This window comes from Scardinius erythrophthalmus (assembly GCF_964197995.2).
Source record: "Scardinius erythrophthalmus genome assembly, chromosome: 22".
Classification (NCBI taxonomy): domain Eukaryota; kingdom Metazoa; phylum Chordata; class Actinopteri; order Cypriniformes; family Leuciscidae; genus Scardinius; species Scardinius erythrophthalmus.
Genome location: NC_138242.1, coordinates 15,909,849 through 15,934,325, shown reverse-complemented (window position 1 = coordinate 15,934,325; position 24,477 = coordinate 15,909,849). Strand labels below are relative to the sequence as shown.

The following is a 24,477-nucleotide window of genomic DNA, read 5'->3' as shown; positions in this document are numbered from 1 at the left end:
AATGCACAAGGACAGGTACATGCATAAACAAACCGCACATTTAAAAGATTATGCCCACATTAAATGCACATGTACTGTAAGCTGAAGTGTTCCCCACGTTACTCATAGAACTATAAGACGAAGTACAAGTAGACATGGAGAAGTGTTCTGAAGTGGCATGAACATGATTTTCTTTATTAGTGTAATGTTACTCAGATACTTAAATCCACTCTTCAGTTCTGACCTTCGTGCCCCGTCTTTAGCCATGTTAGAGCGAGCCAGAGAGGGGCGTTGTGTTTAGATTGGACAGCAGTGTGGGAGAGCAGGGGATAAAATGCTGACCTTGTCATATTTACGAAGCCGGCTGCAGAATTGTTCCATCAGTATCCAGAGGCTTGAACGATGAGGCTTGTCAGACCAGGGCCCTATCTAATGAATCATCTTATCGCAGGTGCGCACCGCTCCCATATTAAAGGAAAGATTGTATAGCCAATGTGCCCTTTCACGCTACAAACAGCATTATTTACCTTAACCCTTGTCTCATTCCCCTCCTCTCATTGACACTTTCTCTTCTGTACGATGGAAAGCATTGTTTGAGAAATTGCATGCTGGGAGCCTCTTTATGTAGCCGACCCACTCTTATTGAAGGCTTTATGGGTGCTTTTAACAGTTTTGGCTGTAAATGTAATAAAAAAAAAATCTAATGACGTTTTATATGTAAAAGGAACCATATGCACAGTGACGGCAGCACAATAAATCGACTTATCAACTTTTAAAAGGGAGGAGAAAATTGCCTCCATATCTTTTGTTGTTGACGTTAAAGACAATTTGTCAAATCAAACTCATCTATAACCTAGTAGAAACAGGCCACATTAGACAGATGCATGTGTGGATATATACATTTAGTACACACAAATGTGTTTAATAAACATACACTACCACTCAAAAGATTGCGTTTAGTACAATTTTTTAAAAGAAAGTACTTTTATTCAGCAAGGATGTATCAAAAGTGACAGTAAAGATACTTATAATGTTAAAAAAGATTCCTGTTATAAAATATATCACGGTTTCCACAAAAATATTAATCGTCACAACTGTTTTCAACATTGAAAATAAGAAGAAATACTGTATTTCTTGAGCACCTCGTAAGCATAAGAGACTTCTTTCAATTACAAAAAAAAAATCTGCATATAAAATGTATGTTATTTTATATATTTTTATAAAATTGTTATTATTGTAAACATTTTACATATTTAGATATGTATGTATTCTTTTACTTTTTTTATTATATGAGAACATTTTACAATAAGGTCTCATTTGTTAATATTAGTTGTATTTACTAACATGAACTAAAAATGAGCAGTACATTTGTTACAGTATTTATCAATCTTTGTTTATGTTAGTTAATAAAAATCCAGCTGTTCATTGATTGTTCATGTTAGTTCACAGTACATTAATGTTAACAAGTACAACTTTTGATTTTAATTAATTAGTAAATGTTAAAATTAACACTAAGATTAATAAATGCTGTAGAAGTATTGTTCATTCTTAGTTCATGTTAGCTAAAGTAGTTCATATGGAAGCTTGTTTCCGCCACAGAATGAAAAATAAAAAAGGTGATTGTGACTTTTTATCTCAAAATTCTGTCCTTTTTTCTCACAATTGCGAGTTTAAATCTCGCAATTCTGACTTTAAATTAGCAAGTTAAAATTGTGTGATATAAAGTCGCAATTGTGTGTTATAAAGTCAGAATTGTGATATAAAGTCGCAATTGTGTGTTCTGACTCAGAATTGCATGTTTATATCTAATTTTTTATTTATTTATAACATGCAATTGGGAGATGTAAAGTCAGAATTGCATGCAATTGCGTGTTATACAGTTCGAATTGTGAGATATAAACTCGCAATTCTGAGAAAAGAAGTCAGAATTGTGAGATATAAACTCGCAATTGCATGTTATAAAGTCAGAATTGCGTGATACAAAGTTGCAATTGCGAGAAAAAAAGTCAGAATTAATAAAACATTTTAAAATCAGCACCCTACGTTTTTAAAAGATAATTGCGACTTTTTATCTCTTTATATCTTTTCTGACTTTATAATATACAATTGCGAGTTTGTCTCACAATTCTGACTTTATATCTCGCAATTCTGAGAAAGAAAATCTAAACTGCAAGATGGAAACTCGCAATTATGAGATAAAAAGTCAATTATCTTTTAAAACGTTTTATTCTGTGGCGGAAACAAGCTTTCATAAGTTAACCAATGTTAACTAATGAAACCATATTGTAAAGTGTTATTTCCATTTTGGTACCATTGTTGGGTCACCACATGATGTCCAATGTGAAAATAAAAAAAGGGTTATGTGTTTAGGTATAACTTTTGATAAATATTCTGAAGATTAATGCACAGTTCTTGTCTATATTTAAAAAAAATGGTATTGTGTACTTCAGTGTATGATGAATTGTCACTCATGTGAGAACACACCAAGTGTGTGCATGTGTATGGTAGATGTTACCTAACAAACTGGTATGGCCTTGTCTATACTGAAAGTGCCTGCAGGGCTTGGCTGGACGTATTGGCATGGCGATGCCGTTGATGGGATGCGCTGTGTTTGTAGTGCCGTGGCGGCTGACACTGGCTGACATAATCAGGTCACTGAGACGGTCAAAGCCCAGGGCTACAGGCTCTGCTCTCGACCTTATTACTGAGGCACATTATTCAGTTTGAGCCTGCTAAAACACCCACCACCCTTCTGAGCCTCGTCCCCTACCCTTCTTTTGCTTTTAACATTAAAATGATACTAATACAGGCCGCAGACGTGGCCAGGGGAGCAGCAGATGCTGCCACAGAATCCCCCCCCCCCCCCCCCAAAAAAAAAAAGAAGAAGAAAAAGGAAAAGGTTGGAGTGAAGGGATGAGGCAATGTGTTTTTTTTAGACTGAAGCACTCTTTGTTCGGATAGGGTGTTGATTTAGCTTTTAGGCGTTAATGTTGGCCTGATAATAGATTACTGAAATAACACAATTCTGGCAGTGTTGCTTTGAGCATAGTCTATAAGTAGCAGAGTTTTTCCCTCAGCTGCCACACAGCTGAATATCTCCTCGTTTGGGTCTCAGAAAAGGATGTGCATTATGTTTGTGGAGGATTGAGCGTTAAAGGAAAGTTCTTCTACTGAACACAAAGATATTTTGAAGATTGTCGGTAACCAGACAGTCGATGAACCCCATTTGGACTTGGTTGATGCCTGTCTGACATTTTTCAAAATATCTTCCTTTGTGTTCAGCAGAAGAAAGAAGTTCATACAGGTTTGAAACAACTTGAGGGTGAGTAAATGATGACAGAATTTTCAGTTTGAAGTGAACTATTCCTTTAATGGTAACATTTGAAGAAGGAAATAAATAGTAAATGTTACTGTATCTTAGAATGAACACATATTCAAATAAGCATGTTTATTACTTGAATATGACTTAGTCTTATATGTTTAACTGTATTATTTATAATTTGACAAATAATAGGTTTATGCCAAACGTCACATGAACAAACAGGTCTCATTGCATCCACTTGTATGGTAGTACGGACTAACCTATAGCTAGTTATTTTTATTGTTGGCGTTCTGTTCATTTTAAAGCAGGGCTCAGTAGTTTCGGGATTTCTTCGCTGTATTCTCGCTTTTTGCTCGCAGGTTTCTCTCTAGAGCTCTCCCCACAGCTTCGGAATAGATATTTGACAACACTGTTGTAAAAACTCGTTGGCGATTCTCAGACACCAGAGGCTAGTAGATCAACGACATCAAAGCAGATGGGACATTCTTTAAAACGTCTTCTTCATTCGGGTTCGAACAGCGTGAGGGACTGCAATAATGACAGCATTTTAGCAGATTTCTTTTGGCCGTAAAGCAATTGTTTACATCGCGAGACCTGATATCACGTAATACTTCCTGACGCGGCGGCCCGCCGGCTCAAAGTTGCAAGTGCGGATTTTCCCCTCACGGGCACCAGGGGGGTGCGAAACGACCACCATTCAACCTGAAATAAGTAATATAACCATTCCAATGACTCCGAAGCTGTTCAGTTAAGGTAAAAAAGTTACTTAGATCACCTTTAAATATCAAAATGTTAGTGAGAAGAATAAAAATCTACTTTTTAGATATCAATCTGCATATGCGACGGACGGTCTAAAACGGTCCTCTACCATTCCACTGTCAAGTCTAGTCATTCGTATTTTAGAAGGAAAATAAACTTCTTTTTTTTTGCTCAGGATCAAATGAGTAGGAAGATCTAAGTTTTTCACCACAATGACTTTAGCAGTCTCTTCTGGGCCTGACTGATAGCAGGGGCAAAATTCCCAGCTCTTTTAACACTGTTTGGCTTTAAACATCTCCCTCCTTTGAGTTTTCAACTTGGTTTCATCATCCTTGGTTTAAATCATTCTAATTTTATGTGGGTAAAGACTCCATTGGAAAATAGTGAAAAAATAAACAAATAAATAAGTAAATAAATAACGGAGTGTCTATTCACGCTAAGTGCAAATTTAGCTATTTACACTAACTCCGCCCCCTGACGTCAAAATTACAGAAGACAAAACCCATTTTTTTCTGAAAAACAAAATTATATAATTAATCTTTTTATCATTTTGGCGGAATTCTACATTCATAAGACAAGAATAACTCAAAAGAAACCCTCCTATATTGCCTTCTATAACACTGATCTAACAATATATTTTGAAACTCTTTCAAACATGAGATCACAAAATAAAAAGCTTATAAAAACAATACAAATATTAAAGCTTTTCAAATACATATAACTGCCCTGATATTTTATACTTATATTTTTGTATTTGTTCTTATGTTTATGTTTATTTTTTATTTTTGTTTATCTGGTTAAATATTTTGAGCTGTATTGTCAATGCTTTGTAACCATTTTTTTTTTTTTTTTTTTTTTGCATTGTACTGAAATGTTTTTGTATTTGAACTGGCAAATCAACCAGCAAGGGGCGGATTCAACCTTTTCCCTTTCCCATCACATATCAGATCGGAGAGGCATTTATTTTCAATAAAAATGAACTTTTTTTTTTTCAAAAAGTGAAATAAAGTGTCTAACGTTTGTTTAATATTAAAGTGTTTAAGGGTAGGTGTAGGGAGGGCTTTATTGTACCAATAAGGAGCCATCCATTTAATAATTTAATAAGTATAATCATTTACTGTTATTATTACATACCGTTTAATGTACAACAACACTGAAGTGCAAATAGTATCTGCCAATATTTATAAGTATAAATAGCATTTAACCACTACACTTATTGCAAAGAAAATACTGCTATTTTTACACAGTAAATAGAATCTATTGCTATTTAAACTTAGTGGAAATAGCAGCTATCACTAAGAAAATATGCTATTTTCACTTAGTGTAAATAGAATCTAGTCACGTCCCAAATGACACACTATACGCTATGCACTTATACACTTTGTACTTATGCTCTATGTACTCAACCGTGTAGTGTATGAACTTAAATTTAAAAAAAAATATTATAGTACTATAAATTTAAACTTAAACATTTATTAAATACTAGTGAACAGTTTACACTTGTTAAATCTTACTTTTAAAATTATAATTGTCGTATAATTGGATTAATTTTATTAATATACAATATGAATAACATGGACACATAATATAGTGTTACTGTTTTAGCATAAACTCTTACCAATAAAATCCAGAAGTCATGTTAATAGTTTTCCATTGATCTTTAGATATAATTTAATCTAATAGAAAAAAAAAAACTTGTTATTTAACCATACTGCTAAGCAGTTGATAACTTTTACCAAGACTGTAGTGTTTGACCGTTTCTGATCTGTGTGACGGGTGTTAGAAGTTTGGAATTCTCTCTCAATATGTGTCCCCATCTTATTCCCCTCCAAACAGCGGGCAGTAGGGCAGAAAATGGGCAGGGATATTGCCTGGCGGCCATGGCTAACGCTGAAGATTGGCCTGGCTGCAGGAAGAGATGACATTCCCTGGGAATCACTGCCAGTATAATCCTAATGAGTTCTGCTCAAAGAGGAGAAACAGAGAGAGAGAGAGAGAAAAAAAGTAGGAAGGGAGGTGAACGCTCACCACAGTGTATCGCATGTATGAAGTGCAGAGGAACAAAAGCAAGTCATATATAAGAACAAGAAAATAACAGATGTATGACACAATATATGGACCCTTTAGAATTTACTTCATAGTAATTCTTTTATCTCTTGCCATTTCAAGCAGGTGTTTCTCATGCGGACAAATACATGATCAGATTTAAGAGTGTAGCACAGGCTCATGCCAGAATGGTTGACAATGTTTCAGGAGATTGTTTACATCAAACACCCAACGTGATCGAGTCACCGGCAAAGTCCACTTATATTTCACACGGTTTTACCAAATTAGATGGATTTTTATTTGCTACTTATAAGGATTCATGAGGCACATGTCAACTCTAACATGTCAAACATTGATGGAAACAATTTTATATTTAATTTGTCCTTCAGCATATTTTTTCCAGTTTAGCTGTTTTAAGACAAACATCATACAGTACATACATAAACAATTTCAACCCACATCAACATAAAAAAACGTATAGGGGTAGTTCTCTCAAAAATGAAAATTCAGTCATCATAAGGGGTGTAACGATACCCTCATGTTAACAAAAGGTTAACAAAAAATGTATTGTTGATTAAAATGCTAAATTCGGTTTTACATTGTGAGTGTAAATGGACTTGTGCTGGTAACCAAATGCACAGGACAATGGTGACACCAGAATATAAATATTCATGATTCTGAAGCTGAAAATACAGAATTATTTTAGAAGAATATGCTTGCAGTCTGTCACTGACTAGATATATTTAAAATAATGTAGGCCACTTTTTACTTGTAACGTAAGACATTTGGCATTATCAGGACCTACACATATTCCCCTATTGCATTATTATACATTATATATATAGTATAGTAGTTTAATGTAGTGACACTAAAACTCTGAAAACTTGAATTTTTTTCTCTCAGAAAGTTTCATTTTGGGTGAATTATACACAATACATATTGATGCATTTTTGTATTGCGATATATTGTGAGATTTTGTGACACGATATATTGTTACACCCCTAGTCATCATTTATTCACCCTCATGCCTGCATGTCTTTAATTATATCTTGAGGAACAAAAAAGAAGAAATTTTAAATAATGTCTAATCTAATGACATAGAATAAACATAGAATTGGATTCCATTGATTTTCTTTCTTTTTCTTTTCAAAATTCTCTTCTTTTTTCTCTCAAAATATCTTCCACAGAGGAAAGAAAGTCATACTGGTTTGGGAACAACATGGCGGATGACAGAATTGTCATTTTCGGGTGAACTACTTATTAATTTTAATTTCTGAATCTGAAATCAATTTTAATCCTCACTTAGGCTCCATATAGAATCGATTGGCTTTGGATTGTTCGGTGTTAATTAGAACGTTTAGATAACAAGCCTTGACATATCCCTATTAAAATGATCTGAATAGACTGAGGAGCCATCAAATTAAAATATTAGACACACTTACATGTAGCAAACAATAACGGTAATCTGCATAATTTAGTTTTGCCACAGTGCCTGCTGGGAACCAAAGTACAGCATAATTGATTGCATAATTGAATTAGTGAAAGAAATCGAATCTCTGAAACTTCATAATAATGTGTAGAAATGGCAGAATTTTTTTTCTTCTTGAGGTTAATGCAGTTGCAGTTGTAAAAACAAGGTCCTGTATGCCACAGTAAGCTGAGAGCGCAGTGAACGTGGCTATTCAGAGCAGCCCGGGACAGTATGTAGCTGTCAGCTCGTGTGCTGTATTATTGCTCGTGTTAGAGCAGCCACTTAGTCCAATGAGAGTGAATAATTGAGCGGAACAAGCCCTGAGACAAGACGGCATGCAAATGCCATGTCGGGGGACACGAGCGCCACACCGCACAATAAAATATGCTAAGTGGCAGTAGAGAGGGCCTCGGAGGATTGAGAGGGAGCGATAAAGAGCGACGGAGGGAGGGAGAGAGAGAGAGATAAATTATCTGTCGCTTAATGCGAAGCAACGCAACCAAATGAGCCGTGGTGAGGGTGAATTACACATAGTCAGCCCTCCTTTTTTCCACCGCTCCATCGTCATTATGTCAAAGAGAGGAGGGAACAGGCGGAGGAGAGGAACGGTCAGAGATTATACAGATGCAGAGCTTGTTAGCGCAGCCGGGGGTCTGCGCTAGAATATACGCGATAGATCAATGGTGCTTTTTCTGTCTAGGTGGAATATCAGACATGTGCGCACACACAGACTAGTTGTTTTTTTCCCTTTTTTTTTTTTTTTTAAAGAGTTTTACCCTTTTATTTCTTGACAGTATGTGCTATACTCGAACTTGCAACTCTCGCATGAGCACCACAGCTCAATGTGTCTGCAGCCCATGTGTGTACCAGTATATAGCATGTTCATTTATTCACAAACATTGTGATGTTCACATTGCAAAGCCATTAAAACAAACATTGGTGGACAGAGTCATATAAAGAGGATTTGTACATTATATTTTAATTTTACATACATTTTAATGTGGGAGTGGCTGTCTTGAGTTTAAATTAACTTAATATTGAGCTTTTGTTTTAATTCAAGGCAGATTTAAGTCAAGAAATAACCTCCTGTCTCTATGCCAAGTGTAAATACTAAAACAGTATATACAGCACATTGTACTATCATAATGTGACGTTTCAAAAGAACCACATTTAAATCTATTTACTGTCACATCCTTGCTGAATAAAAGTATTATTTTCTTTTATTAAAAATCGAATTGATCCCTAACTTTTGAACGACAGTGCTAATGTTACTGATCTTCTTGTGCAAAATTCATAATTGCAAATTCTTCCATGGAGGACCCCTGGTAGTTCCTATGCCCATTACACTTTGAAAATTATGGGAATAACTTCCGTTTAACTGTAAACGATCAGCAAAAGGTTATCTTTATGAACGCAATAGTACGAATTTTTAAAAACTGTGTACAAAGAGATAGCATTATTCTGTTCACTGTTCAACCATTAAACATTAAAAGGACATTTAAAAGTGTAAAAGTATATCATAAATTAAATCAGAAGAACAGACCACAAATGCGCAGTATGGTGTCTTTTTTCAGACTTTTACAGCGGAATACAAAGGAAAAGATAAAATAATCAGGTGGAAAAGAATTCAGCGACTAAAAAAGCTCTTGCCATAGATATTCTTGTTTTATCATGTCACATTAAAAAACAAAACTGACGTATAAGGGGTTTTGTTATGCAACCTGATTTGAAATGTTTTGTTTCAGTCTTTTTTAAGTGGAACTTCCCCAAGGAAGGAAAACAGCGGATAGAACTGACTTCATGCTAATTAAATCAAATTACAAAAATGCCCAGCCTTGTCCAGGACATATTATTTCCTGACTGAATATCCATTTTCATTTGAAAATTTATATTCATCAAAGTATCCTAAAAAGAAGTGGATCACAGTTTCCAAAAAAGTAGCACAACTGTTTTCAACATATTGAAAATAATAAAAAATGTTTTGTCACCAAACCAGCATATTAGGATGATTTCTGAAGGGTCATTCATGAGACACTGAAGACTGGAGTAATGATGCTGAAAATCCAGCTTTGCATCACAGGAATTAAAATAGAGCAGTTATTTTAAATTGTAAAAAACATTTTACAATATTACTGCTTTTACTGTATTTAAAAAAAAAAAAAAAAAAATGCAGCCTTGGTGAACATAACTTCTTTCAAAAACAAAATCTTACAGACCCTGAAACATTTGACCGGTAGTATAAAGTGATTTGATCTCATGGTGAGTAATATATAGTGCAAATTAGCTTTGGTTAAACAGGTGTATAATAATTTGGGTAAATGTGTAAGCTAGATTTATGCCTATTTATTTCACATCTTCATGGACACCATAATGATTTCCCTCATGTGGAATATTTTTCCTTGTAATTATGTATGGTTTGCAAAAATGGCAACTGCTGCGTCGATGTAGATGAGAGAAGCAAAGTGTATGCGCGTTGTGCACACGCTACATTATTGCCAAGCATGCGCCCTTAAAATAGCATCTGATTAATGCGCCACTGACTTTAGACTAGATATTTCCTGGTCTGTGGCGGAATTGTTTTCTGAAACTGCAAAATAGCACCAGGGAACGTTTGCGTTGAACCGCCCCCCAGGAGCGCAAGTTCATTCCCTAATTTACCGACGTGCGTCTGTGGAGGGAAAAGTCCGCTGTGCGTCGGTGTACAAAGTCAGTTGCGCTGGGTGCAAGATAGGGTCCACAGTGTATTATGAGTAAAAAAAAAACGTGCAAATGTTTTTTATTATACTGTTACTTGACTCAAGCATTTCGATCTCCTGCATTAATGCATTTCATGAGTATAGTTGTGGTGCTCTGGATGAAAGAGGCTTTAAGTCTTGCAGTTCCACTGACATAAACCCTTGTTGTGTGTCGGGAGGAGGCGTTGAGTCCTTTTCTCCAGCGCTGTTGTTCTACATGGCTCATTGAAGCCGTGGCCTTGAGAGGTAAAACACTGCAGCTACAAAGGGTTACGGCCTTTGATCTGTGACAACTGGAGAAAGGGGGTGCAGAAGACCAGTGAAAAGGATTGTGGGAGGAGGGCGTCCGTTATATAGGACCAGAATTATAAAGGTGTGTGTGTGTGTGTTTTATTGGGGGACGAGTGGTTAAGAGGCTACGTTATTAACTCGGCCCTTCTCTGCATTTTACACACACACACACACACAGTTTTCCTCTGGTCTTATGATAGATAATACAGTCAGTGGTGTGCACCAGCACACATAAAGGTACTCAGAGCCTGACCTTTAGAGAGGAGCAGAGAGCACATTTTGTGTGGGGGGCTTTCATGTGCACATACTTGTGTCTGTGTGTAGACTATGTACGTTCAGCCAGGTTTGTGGTTCAGTGCAAGTGGTAATGTATGAGTGTGTGTATGTCTTTCAAGCCTCTCTCAAAAATAAAAAGGTTATACAGTCTATTTTCTCCGCCCAGTACTAAGTAGCCCTCGATCCGGTAAAATCTGAGGGCTTTGATACTCTGACACTGATGAGGTCCTCGGAGTGTATGAAGTGCTCTAATTTGATGTCTTTGTTGTTTTGCCAGGTACAAAGATTATGAGTGTGACTACACATTTTTGTCATGTCCATCTCCTTTAATACCACCATATATATATATATGACTATTTTTGTGCAAACATTCATTAATATGCTTGAGTAAGATCAATAAATCAGTAAGATTTTTTGGTAACACTTAAGGTTCATTAGTTTGGTAACACCAATAAGGTTCATTAGTTAACATTAGTTAATGTATTAACTAACATGAACTAACCATGAGCAATCCATTTGTTACTGTATTTGTTAATCTTTGTTAACGTTAGTTAATAAAAATACAGCTGTTCTGTTAGTTCATGAAAGTTCACAGTGTATTAACTAATGTTAACAAGGTTTTAATAAAGTATTAGTAAATGTTGAAATCAACATTAACAAAGATTAATAAATGCTTTATACGTGCAGTTCATTATTAGTTTGTGTTAACTAATGTAATAAACTAATGTTAACTAATGAACCTTATTGTAAAGTGTTACCGATTTTTTTAAAGAAATGCATTAAATTGTTCAAAAGTGACAAAATGTTTGATTCACAAATTTTTTCAACATAATAAGAAGAAATGTTTATTGAGCCCCAAATCAGAGTGATTTCTGAAGGATCATGTGACACTTAAGACTGGAGTAATGACCAATGGTGCGTTCAAGTCATCTCGTATAGATCGTATTTACGAGTTGAACGCACTTGTAACGCCACCACAATGTTGTAAATAACAGTGGGGAGCTCGGGATTTTCTCTAAGCTCCGATCTGTACGAGTTGGGGGCGTGTCAGTGATTAACATGGTGGAATACACAATATGTAAAGGTATTTAGCCGTGATATTGTCAGGCTTTTCTATTAACAGCTCAGTTAGCTAATCGCCAACACAGAATATGATAGTATTTTAATATAGCAATGCAACATGTAATGATGTGTTGGCAGTGGCTTCATAAATTAATTAAAAACATAAAAATACAAAGTACACCTGATGCACATTTCTTTGTTCTTCATTTTCTAGAAGAAGAGTTTAAGAACCTTACTGTATTTTTTTGTAATTAATTAATAGAAAGTACTCCGCCATTTTGCTCCGACGAAAGTGACTTGAACGCACATGTCGTTATAAGCACAACTTCCCACCTCGTACGTACGAACTTCCCAGGAGGACTTGAACGCACCACAAGTCCCTTTGAGGCAAGTCATTTCACTCGGCGGCCATCTTTGTAACGCCACTCAGAGCTATTTCAGTCATTCAAGTACAGCTTCTATCTCTTTGAATGGGGAAATGTAAAATTCTCCAAAGCTGTTCACCAAGCTATAAGTATTTGAAAGCACCAATATAAATCTAACAACAACTGCCTCATAAACATTGTTTCTAAACGCTCAAATCATGACAAAAAAAATTGCTGTGTTTGATTATTCAATGATAGCAGAATAGATTATATATGGTTGATTACTGAGTGTTTTTATGTCTCTCTCCTTTCGATTTTTCTAGATCATTGGTACGATCCCTCTGATGCCAAACTCTGTAGGACCTTCCAGCCAATCAGGGGGTGGCACTCCGTCCCTGCAGGTCCAGCCAATCACACCACAGCTGCTGACCAATGCACAGGGTCAGATTATAGCCACTGTGATTGGCAACCAGATCCTGCCAGTGATCAACACCCAGGGAATCACACTGTCACCCATTAAACCTGGACAGCAGGTACGTAATGACTGTTTAAAACAATGATTTCAAAAACTGTGGTGTGAAATTATGTGAAAATACCAGGAAATATGCATGATATATCCTAATAATCACATAATAACCTATAATATACAGCATAATATAGCCCAAAACATGTGTAAGACAAAGACAGAGATACTGTATGCCAACAGAACCCAATACAACTCTCCACTCGCATAGTAACACTGTATTTCAAAGGCTTGCACCTATAATAATACAAAACAAACTTTAATATAAATCATCCTCAAATAACAATGATCAAACTCCTATATCAAATAATAATCAGGAAGGTAGCAAGAATACACAGTTAAAGAGCCTAACAACAGTGCAAAACAAAAGAGACTATAGAGACATACATATTATCCCCGGTCCCACCCTATAATCTACAGCGGTCGGCTATAAAAGCATCTATAGGTCAACCTCATTTCTGTTGGAGGGACTCTGTGTCAAATTTACTGGAAACTTTGATCACGGACGTAAACGCAGTAATGCATTTGTAATAATGTTTATGGATTTGTCTGCGTTTCAAATTGACTCCCGAACATTTTCATGCAGCGATAATTTATGGCTGTCAAACACGGTGGCGGCAGAGAGATCCACCGAAGCTCGGTAATTCTCACAGACCTGTCAACAGTTCTGACAGTGTGTGCAACACTACTGACATCTTTCAGCATCCAAAGAAAAACACACTCGCGCACAAACACACAGAGGAGAATTAATAGTGCAAGAGAACAGCAGAGAGAAGCCAACCCACTTTTAGACAGATGAGACGCTTGTTTCTTGAAGAGTGGAGATGCACCATCTACAAGAGGCGCTCGATGGTGCATAAAACATGAAAATGTATGGTGCCGCAGTCATGCCACATTGCCCATAATAATGACTCATATTGTAGCCACATAATTTTGATTTCTGGGCTCAGTAAATGTGCGTGTTTTCCTTTCCGTGTTAAGGTTTCGGTGCTGAATAGCCAGACGCTGACGTTTCTTTTGTGTACTTGAAAGTATCTGACAGCCGTGTTGAATGAGAAATTGCATGGGGAGTGAATGCAACCTCTATCATCTCCACCGGTCCGCATCTCTCATCTCTAATAAACAGACGAGTCTAGTTTGCTCGTTCTAATAAACAGACTCAACAGTTTTACCTAGTAAACAACCACAGGACAAACATCTTTTATCTCTTAAAACCCAGGGAACCATCTAAAAAATAAAGATTCCGGTTTCAATCAACAGAACTTGTGACGTAACGTTGATTAAAACGATTTTTTTTTTTTTTTTTATAAATTATACATACATTTACTATTATATTAGCTATTTACAAAAGAAAATCTAAATGGGGCCAATCCGTAAATGTTAAAGTACTCATTGTTTCAATAGAATAGCCACAAGACTTGTTAAGTGATTTTAGTTTGAAAATATCACTATCAAAATCATTTTAATAAACGTTTAAAAAACATATTACGTATTCGAAAAACAGTAGGTGAAATGTACTTCCACCAAGATTCTCAAGTGCTCATTCGATGGGCCCTTTACTATCCCATGAGGCCACGGGAGATGATTTATGAATGGAAGTGAAGCGGCGCAAGTGACGCTGATTGGTCACGTGACAGTAACAACGTGGCGAATGTAGAATGTACGAATTCCATTCATACTACCCATAAACATACTATATAGAACACATATTTTGTCGCAAAGTAAGTTCAAAATGAAATGTAGTACCTACTCAGTATGCGATTTTGGACGCACTGAAAGAGAATTGCAGAGAATTTAAACAAATTAATGGTTTTATAAAAAAAAAAAATGGTAACACTTTGGTTTGACAGTCTCTTTTGAACATTCTGTTGACTATAAGTAACTTTGCAACAACATGTCAATTGACACTCATTAGAGTATTAGTAGACTGTCTGCTTAATATCTGCTAACTCTTTATCGTGATGCTCTCCCAACAGACATTCTACTGACTATAAATAACTTTGCAGCTACATGTCAACTTATTCTAACCCTACCAGTCTACTAATACTCTATTGACACTCTAATGAGAGTTAGTAGACATGCAGGGTCAACATTACTTATAGTCAACAGAATGTGTTAAAGGGACCATCAAAATAAAGTGAAATCAATATCACTTTTAAATCCCATTCACTTTCATTATAAGTGCCTCACTCAATTATGCTTCTTTTTTTCATAACAAAGAATGTCAAAATTAATTTGCCACAAATGCTGTCAATTGAGTTTAACTTGAAGTAACTATTCCTTTTAATCTACCATGGTACCAAGATATTTTAAAATGTTTTTGAAAGAAGTCTCTTCTGTAAAGCTGCATTTATTTGTTCAAAACGGTATGATTGTGAATTATTATCAAAATTGAAAGTAACTTTTCTATTTGAATGTAATTTACTCCTGTGCTGGCGTAATTTAATTTTCAGCACTATTATTCTTTGATGAATATAAAGTTCAAAAGAACAGCTTTTATTTGAAATAGAAATCTTGTGTAACATTATAAATGTCCTTTATATCAATTTAACATGTCCTTGGTGGAGAAAATGATTAATCTTACTGACCACACTGACTTTTGACCAGTAGTGTATATTGTGTTCTCCTAGTGTGTGTGCAACTCAACATGTGTGTTTTTCCACAGCTGCCCCAGCCCGGCCAGACTTCACAGGCTCCTCCCGTGTCTCAGCCAAGTCTGCTCCGCATGCCCCACAGCCAGAGCCCTCTCCGCCAGGCCTCTTCCTCCTCCTCAACATCATCATCCTCATCCTCGGCCCTCAGCGTCGGCCAGCTAGTCAGCAGTGAGTGTGCACTGCATCTCTGCATGTTTGCTGATCCACTTTCACTACACATAAACACTTTACACTGAGTTAACTTTTTAAAAAAAATGTTTTTATGTAAGTGTTAATGAAAATATGCTGCCTTTTCATTCAGTTTTTATCAGATTTTAGTTGATTCGGTCATCTAGCTGACCAAACTGTAGACCTAATGCATGGAAGGTTGTGTTTAGAACGGCTTTGGCCTCCAGAAGCACCGCATATAAATCACTCCCTCCAAGCCTGTCAGAGCCACGGCGGCCCTTTTAAAAACGGTTTTACTTAGATAAATTCTCATTTGTCAAAGCCAATTGGCCTAAAACCATCTGCAGTGGAGTTTTAAATTCAATAAACAGGAAGTTTCCATTGATCAACTTGCTGTGGATATAACCAATGGACTTTGGTTGGGTTTTCATTTTTTCCCCTCTTTTTTGTTTTGTTCAAAACATAGACAATACCTTTAGCATTCCCTATTCATTTCATCAGTTTACCGCCGTGGTGCAGCTCTCCATGCCAGATTGTGTTTGTCGCGATGTCCTTGGCTAACGTTAATTCCCCAGAACATGTTTTGAATGGAGGGGGGATAAAGTCTGACTGACCCCACAGCCACCACATTCAGCTCAGATGGAATACATGCCGAATTTTCAAGGACCGTACACATTTTTTAGTTGGCAAATCTTTTTTTTTTTCTTGTATTTTATTCAATGAGGTGAATGTCATGATAGCAATATCGAATCACACTGCTGGGCTTTATTAAGACATTACATGATTGAGTCAGGGTTGTCCTTTTGGGGTCAAATTCTTCAGTCTATGAGTATTATTAAAAAAGAATTCATTTTAACGGATCAGCAATGACTAATAACATGGCAAAAGGCAATGTGCCATTACAATTTGACATAAATCATTATTATGTGGTCAAAAAGACAAAACTGCTTCATGTAACAGGAATTTTCAATATTGCACGGGAGCAAGTTCAGGTTTCAACAACTAATTTGCATATGGGGTGTGACAGGGTGCTGGTTCAATAGATTTTGACTTTAAATATGGCTGATGCATTCTTTTAATAATTCATTCATAATGACGTCCATGAATTATTTAGTCGGTCAAATTTTTCTTATGTAAGCAGGATGCAAGCCCACCTGGCAGTGATGTATAATGCCCAATCACATTTTATTAAGCTAAAATGCACAAAATAAAATCTTGAATCTATAAACCCTGAAGTGCAAAGCTGCTAAATGAATCAAATTGAAATCGAACCTCTGCATACCTCTGTCTTTCATAGCTAAATGTTTTGTACAAAGATAGAACGTGGCATAAAAATGAATATGCATTGCTTAGAAAGGCATTTTAGAATGCTATTCACATAAGCATTCATTTGGGAAGTGCCTAATACAAGCATTATTCAATGTAGTGTTGATTTTGAAATACACAGGAATGGAAGCTATTTTGAAGTCATTTTTGTCAAAGTCATATTTTAACACTTATATTCAGTTCTGCATTTAGTGTATGATTCCGTGTGAATGGAGAGTTGCAGCTTGATTCTTTTCTCTTCTGTTCTATAGACCCTCAGACTGCACCCAGTGAGGTGGATGGTGTAAACCTGGAGGAGATTCGAGAATTCGCCAAAGCGTTTAAAATTCGCCGGCTGTCTCTGGGTCTGACTCAAACTCAGGTGGGACAGGCTCTCAGTGCAACTGAAGGACCAGCCTACAGCCAGTCTGCCATCTGCAGGTATGGAGGTCACCAAACAGATCAAAGTGTACTAGCACATTTAAAAAATTATATTATATTATATTATATTATATTATATTATATTATATTATATTATATTATATTATATTATATTATATTATATTATATTATATTATATTATATTATATTATTCTAAAGTAGCTTTTAATTTAAAAAAAAATAAACCCGGGTTTACATACAAGTAGTACCCAATTTATATTTCATCACAAATAATTAAGATGTTAAAGAGAGATGTTAAACATTCATAACTGGTGAGCAATATATGTCAGATACATCCATTTTATTCCAGTCTGTGCCCGTCTCCACTCATCTTAGCACGGTCTATATGAAAAGGTTCAGTTACTAATGTAAAATACATCAGCTTTGGTATTACAAGAAGCACTTAAACCACTTAATAATTTCTAAGGTCCAATGCCATGTATTCACATGACATTTAGCTGAAAGGAACTTGACAGGACTTTTAATAAAACGTGTTCCACAGTGCAAACTAAACTAGGACATTATGTAGCATGAGTAAATTAAATATTTAGCATCATCATTAGAGCACTTTTTTATGTGTGTGTGTGTGCATTTTAAGAAGTTCAGTAGTTACTGTATACAACAGGGGACAATTTGCACCAACATGCGGACAAATGTGATGTTAGATTACATTTATAAAGGATGCACAATATCTTATCACACTGAAATTTTCGCATGTTAAAAAATAAATACGACCTCACGTTATGTCAATCACGCTTACACACTGCCTCGGAAACTTTCGTCCATCATAAAAAAAATTGGATTGGGTTCGATTTTCTGTGTTTTCCGCATCCTTAGAAAGCATTTTGAGAGGTGTTTTGACAATTCAGAGCCACCGAATGACGAATACGAAAAATTTCGGACTCAGTGTGCAAGGACCTTTAGGGTTCGGGTTAGTAGAATAATTTGACATGTAGTTGTAAAGTTACTTATGGTCAGTAGAATGGGGGACCCTCAAATTAAAGTGTTAGCAGATATTAAGCAGACAGTCTACCAATACCGGTAGTTGACATGTAATTGCAAAGTTACTTATAGTTAGTAGAATGTCTAAAATGGACCGAAATAAAGAGTTACCGTGTATCATTTGAATTGTGTGATACATTGTTATCAGTAAATCCAACATTTATAATACTTCTCACAACGCAAACATGGGATTTGTACCTGTAATACTCTAGAAAAGTAATTGAAAGTGTGCCCTATTCAACAAAAGTACAAAATAAGCAATATGAACAATATTCTAGATAATAAAGACTTGAAATAAAATTCCTTGTTTGAATGAACTCTGATCTTACCGCACAATGTCTCCATGTGCATTTTAATGCTTATAGGATTGTAAAAGGCTTATAGTTTGTCTGATGAGACACTTGTGTTTATCTGACATGCCGCTGTCGCACGCTTGTTAAAATTTCATCATATCAGCAACGAGCGACCGATAAAACCTGAAACTGTTGGGTGGGGGGAGAGTGCGGGAATTCCTTATGAAGCTTCAAACTAGTGCGGAAAGTCTTAAAAATCCTGCATGAAATATTTAGCCGCATGCATTATTTAGATATTTATAGCATACATTAAAAGCCATTAGTTTCCAAAATAAACAGGTGATGTGATGTTTTTCTCTATATGCGTCCTTTCATCTCGTCAGAAAGGAAGGGGGATTTTTTTTTTCATTATTTGTTCATTTGTATGACATTGGACATGACAGTGTGCAGAGCGTTTTTGGCTTTAAAGGCAGACTTCACATGCTTTAGTTTAGTTAACATCAGCAGAGACAAGAGGGGAAAGAGGTGAACGTGCTTTCGCTTGTGAGTGTGTGAGCTCTTGGGGCTCTTGTAGTCTTTGCTCAGTCAAACTCGGCCTGACAGATGTCTCTATCTTGTCCGATCTCATAGTTCAGAGCGGAAAAAAGCATTATTGGTTCGTCTGAACAATCAAAAAGGTGCATCGTCAAACTGATCAGAGACAGGGGTCATTATTAAAGCCCGGAGAATCCAGATGCCTTATGACTGATGTGAAGCATTTGACATCAATGGAATGAAATCATAAAATACACGTTTGACATACTCAGTATATTGAGAATAACATATTTTTAAGAATGCAATAAAATCTAAATCATATTATTAAGGTCATTTGCTCCCTCATTTATTTAATCATGTTAAATACACCATACAAATTAGATTTTATGCAGCACGGTTCACGGCCTTTTCTCTTTTGCATGCACCGTTGCACACAGACGCTCATAAGATGTCATATCATCACATAATTGCGAGATGGGAATCTCTTTTCCACTTTTAAGCTGTGTGGATTTACAACATTAATCCACACCGAAACACTGGATTCACATCAATGATTCATGTCTCAGGCTGCAAAGCTGCCATCTATAATTTGCACGACAAATTGGGCAGAAGAGCTGCTTAACATGACTGTATTTATATTTAATCGCACCTACTTTCTCACTGCCTTTTGATTCATTTCTGTCTCAAGGCTGTCCTCTGTATTCGCCTCAAAAAACATTTCCGGACATCTTTTGAATGGGGGAGAGTGGAGAGAATTGTAACACATGTATTCATTAAATGTTCAGGCCAAACTTTTGAAATTTTGTTTCAAACATCCTTGAAAAGTAACTGTCAATTCAATTTATTATTTATTAGAGTCGGAAACTATATACATATTTCTGTTCAAAAATATAAGTCAAGTCAAGTCACCTTTATTTATATAGCGCTTTTTAAAATTCAGATTTTAAGTTTTACAGTGTTAACAGGAAAATAATGAGTTTGTTTCTGCTGTATAGCAGATCTAGAAGAAAATAGTGTCATAGTCCATCTTAAGTAAGTTCAGTGATGGTTCATTTTTGTTGTAAACAAGTTATTAATTTAGTTAATTTATATATATAGCCGCTCTGGAGAAAACAGTGATGCTGTCGTCCAGTTCAGTTCAGAATTAATTCTTTTATTCAGAATACTAAAAAAGTTACAAAAGATTTCTATTTCAAATAAATGTTGTTCTTTTAAACTTTCTATTCATCAAAGAATGCTGAAAAAAAATTTGCACAGTTTCCACAAAAATGTTAAGCAGCAAAACTGTTTTTAACATTGACAATAATAATAAATGTTTCTTGAGCAGCAAATCAGCATATTAGAATGATTTCTGAAGGATCATGTGACACTTAAGGCTAATAATTGAGCTTTGCCATCACAGGAATAAATACATTTTAAAATATATTAAAATAGAAAACCGTATTTTAAATTATAATAATATTTCATAAGATTTTTTTTTACTGTATTTTGATATGAGACATATATTGCTAATATTGCTAATAAGTCAGATCTCAAAATAGCTCAAAACCTTATCACAGTAATGAAATTTATGTACGATTTGAATTGTCAACAAATAACTGACCAATTACAATTACAATTTTTTTTTCTTATAATGTAGTCACTACTAAAACCCACTCAGTTTTATTTGGCTTTGATAAAGTAGTGATTTTTGTTGATCCTGCATTAGCATTGTTATATACCCGCTGTCTCTCTCCAACTAGAAGCTGAAATATTTAACTTATTTCTGGTGTTACTGCAGTGAACAGGATCTAAAATTAAGAAATTAAATAATACATGACTATAAATAAGTCGCCATCTCAATATGCCTGGACTTTTTCCTGCTCAGTTGGCTTTAACAGGGTGCTGTCACTCATCTCCGTTCTGAAAAAAATTGTCTTTTCGTTTGAGGACCTGGGAGAGCGAGGGCCTTTGCCCCCGCTTCAGGCGTCTTTTCAAATGCCAGTTAAGATTCCATCAAAGGCCTCCTCACAGGAGCCTGTCCAGGAGTTCAGGACCAAGAGAGACTGTGTGTTGTTTCAGAGAGCAGTAGTTCACCTCTCTCGGCTCCCTCAGCTGGGCTTTTCTCTGTCTGCCTGACAGATGTCCATGTGTCGGATGGGAGCGCAGGTCAGGGAACTCACTGAAACATCTCCCCATTAAAGACACACCTGGAAATCTCCACGTTCAGTGGAGTCTTTGGAGACAAAAGCTCTTGTATGGTTCTCCTGTAACTACAGTATATACTCTGTAGCTGGTTATACAGGCTGTAGATTAGTATCAGTGCTTCTCAAGGGGATTTTACATTGAACGTCCTGTAGAGACACACCACATTTATTTTATAATGATGTAATTCTAAATAATAATGCAAAATAAAATAATGGTATGGCATATGGTTAGTTTCTTTCACAACAAACCTGTTTTTAGTTTTTGACCCAGCAGTTTTTACTGCTTTAGAGACACATAAACAGCTTGTATACTACCGGTGTATCTATCCAAACTATATCTATTCAAAACAATTCCCATAGTTCAGTGTAACCCCAAATAAAGAGCCACATAGAGTACTAAACTTTTACCTGGCTTTTTCTTTTCTTTCTTGCAGCTCAAGTGGCTGTTGTGTGAAATTTAGCTTGACTTAGTTTAAACTAGTGTTAAACTAGTAACCGTGACACATTTTTCATTATTGTTTTTGTTCAGAAAGCAAAGTTTCTACCTCAATTGCCAAGTAAGACCTAAATATTAGACTGATTTACCTCCCTGGAGACCCTAAACTTGCAGACATATTCAAAAGTGAAGGTGAAAATGTATTAGCATTAAACATTAAATGAGCATCGGGCTTGCTTGAGGAAGACGGAGAAGTTTTAGAAGTGTATTCAAATGTGTGTGCATTTGAGTGAATAATTTAAACCATTTGTGAATTAATAATGCATTTAATGTTTTATTGCATGCTAGTGTTATCCATTTGACAATATGTATTAAAATCTCTCACAGAAAAGAGAATTCCTAATCATATGTGATGCCATGTGTGGCTTTGATTGTACAGAGGAGCTAGAGAAGGCAAATAAATGAATTCATTAAAGTTATGATATCAGTCAGGTGCTTGTTTGTATTTGGACCGGCCCGTGGAAGAGTCCTCTTGGTTCAATGCCTCATGGGTACAGAGAGTCAACAAAAGCATCATATGAAGGAACTTTTGATGTCCTGGAGTGCAAAAACTAGCTCTTTGGGCTTAGACTCATTTGTTTCCCAGCACGCAACCGCTGAAGCAATGCAGTAGAGGTCATGAAACTCTCTGTCCCATTGGCGGCTTGGACCGAGAGACCCCTTCTGGGCAACTGGGTCAGACAGGAAACCCCTCACCCGCTCTGGGCACTTGAGTAAGCTTGTTCTCTCTCAATTCTCCCCCAGACACACCATCCTGAGAAGCCACTTTTTCCTACCACAGGAAGCCCAAGAGAACACTATAGCTAGCAGTCTGACAGGCAAACTGAACCCTGGCCTTTTATATCCTGCCAGGTTCGAGAAGTTGGACATCACCCCAAAAAGCGCCCAGAAGATTAAGCCCGTGCTGGAGCGCTGGATGGCCGAGGCGGAAGCCCGCCATCGCTCCGGTATGCAGAACCTGACCGAGTTTATCGGCAGCGAGCCCTCCAAAAAGCGCAAGCGGCGGACCTCTTTCACGCCGCAGGCTCTGGAAATCCTCAACAGCCACTTCGAGAAGAACACTCACCCCTCCGGTCAAGAGATGACCGAAATCGCGGAGAAACTGAACTATGACCGCGAGGTGGTGCGCGTCTGGTTCTGCAATAAGAGGCAAGCGTTGAAAAACACTATTAAGAGGCTGAAACCCCCCGAGCTCGGGCCGATCGCACCAATGGACCCTCTGGTCGATAATATGGAAGAACATCCTTAGCTCGATGAGGCGGACACGCACCGATGGCGAAACCTCTGATGTTGTGGACTTAAACCTGGACAATTAGTATCCGATGCATCGTCGACTGGATGAACTGTCGACAAAGACAAAAAGAAATATTGTCAGTGTTATCATCACAAAAAGCAAAAACCAAAAAAGTCAAGAAAAAAGAGAGTTAAAGTACTGATTCATTAGCAGTGTGTGAGGAATTAAGAACATGGATCATATTTAAATCAAGGATGGTGAAGAAACTACTTACCAAAGTTTGTTGCATCTGATTCCTGAGGTTTTTTAATTGTAAATGTGTTTTACATTTTTACATTTTTACGGGGGGAAATGGCACAAAAAAAAAAAAAAAAAGAAGAAAGAAAGAAAGAAAATGATTTGTGTAATGGGGTTGGTGGGTGTGACATTGAATCTTTGTCTTATTTTATCTCTTGGGTTTTTATGTAAATATTTCTGGTAATCTGTCACCAAACTGAAATCACAAGTTCCAAAAAATATCTTTGAGAAGTTTATTGTCACGTTTCTGCTGTCCATATAAGGCCATTGTCAACTGTGTCATCTCGCTCTGTTCATAAACATTAAGGCATCCGTCATAAAAGACTGCACTTGGGAGGAATATTTTGCAAAGAGATTCTCAGTGAACATACCATAGATATCCACATTCTTTGCAGCTGTGATTAAAGCTATTTTACGGTGTTGCCAAAGCCTCCTAGCCAAAGAACAAGGACATTGCCTGAACCTTTCCCAAACCATTTTATTCATGTTTTTATTTTTTGTCACACTCAACTAAAAAAATATTTATATATATATATATATATATATATGAGATGAATTACTTTATTTCACTTGGGTTATGCAGGTTATCTTTTGTCCTCATCTTTTAATGTTTTTTTTTTTTTTTTGGTGCTTAAGGTTTTTTTTTTGGCTTTGTGCAAAAACTCAATTGTGTCAGTCAAAAAGACTTGCTCAGATGGAAGAAAGGACTGGAAAATGCTCGTTTTTGAATATAAACCTTGATATATATATATATATATATATAACAAATAATTCATTGTCCCAAATACACCATCATACAAACCTAAAGCCTATCTTTCAGTTACATTTACAGTAATTTTATCTGTCTCTTTTTTTTTTTGGTATAATTATTATATTATATCACTTCATACTTAAAGACAAAAACAATAAAAATATGTCCGTTTACAGATCAATTTAAATATTTGATTCCTCCAACATTACAAATTGAAATTAAAATTGGTTAGCTGTATGGCATTTATATATTTAACTCAACACAGTAATCAAAAGTTGCTAAACACT

At 36.1% G+C, this 24,477-nt stretch overlaps 1 protein-coding gene across 1 annotated transcript in view; it reads left to right on the top strand.

The window, feature by feature from the left end:
* The window catches only part of pou6f2 (POU class 6 homeobox 2), a 115,546-nt gene extending 92,046 nt beyond the window's left edge, over nt 1-23,500 (top strand). The window contains exons 5-9 of the mRNA XM_081352606.1: nt 1-15; nt 12,630-12,839; nt 15,495-15,651; nt 17,229-17,397; nt 22,653-23,500. The exon at nt 1-15 is cut by the window's left edge and continues 123 nt beyond it. Coding sequence (XP_081208732.1) covers nt 1-15; nt 12,630-12,839; nt 15,495-15,651; nt 17,229-17,397; nt 22,653-23,157 — 1,056 coding nt within the window. The 3' untranslated portion in view covers nt 23,158-23,500. The remainder of the gene's footprint in view (nt 16-12,629; nt 12,840-15,494; nt 15,652-17,228; nt 17,398-22,652) is intronic.
* The last annotated feature ends 977 nt before the right edge of the window (nt 23,501-24,477 follow it).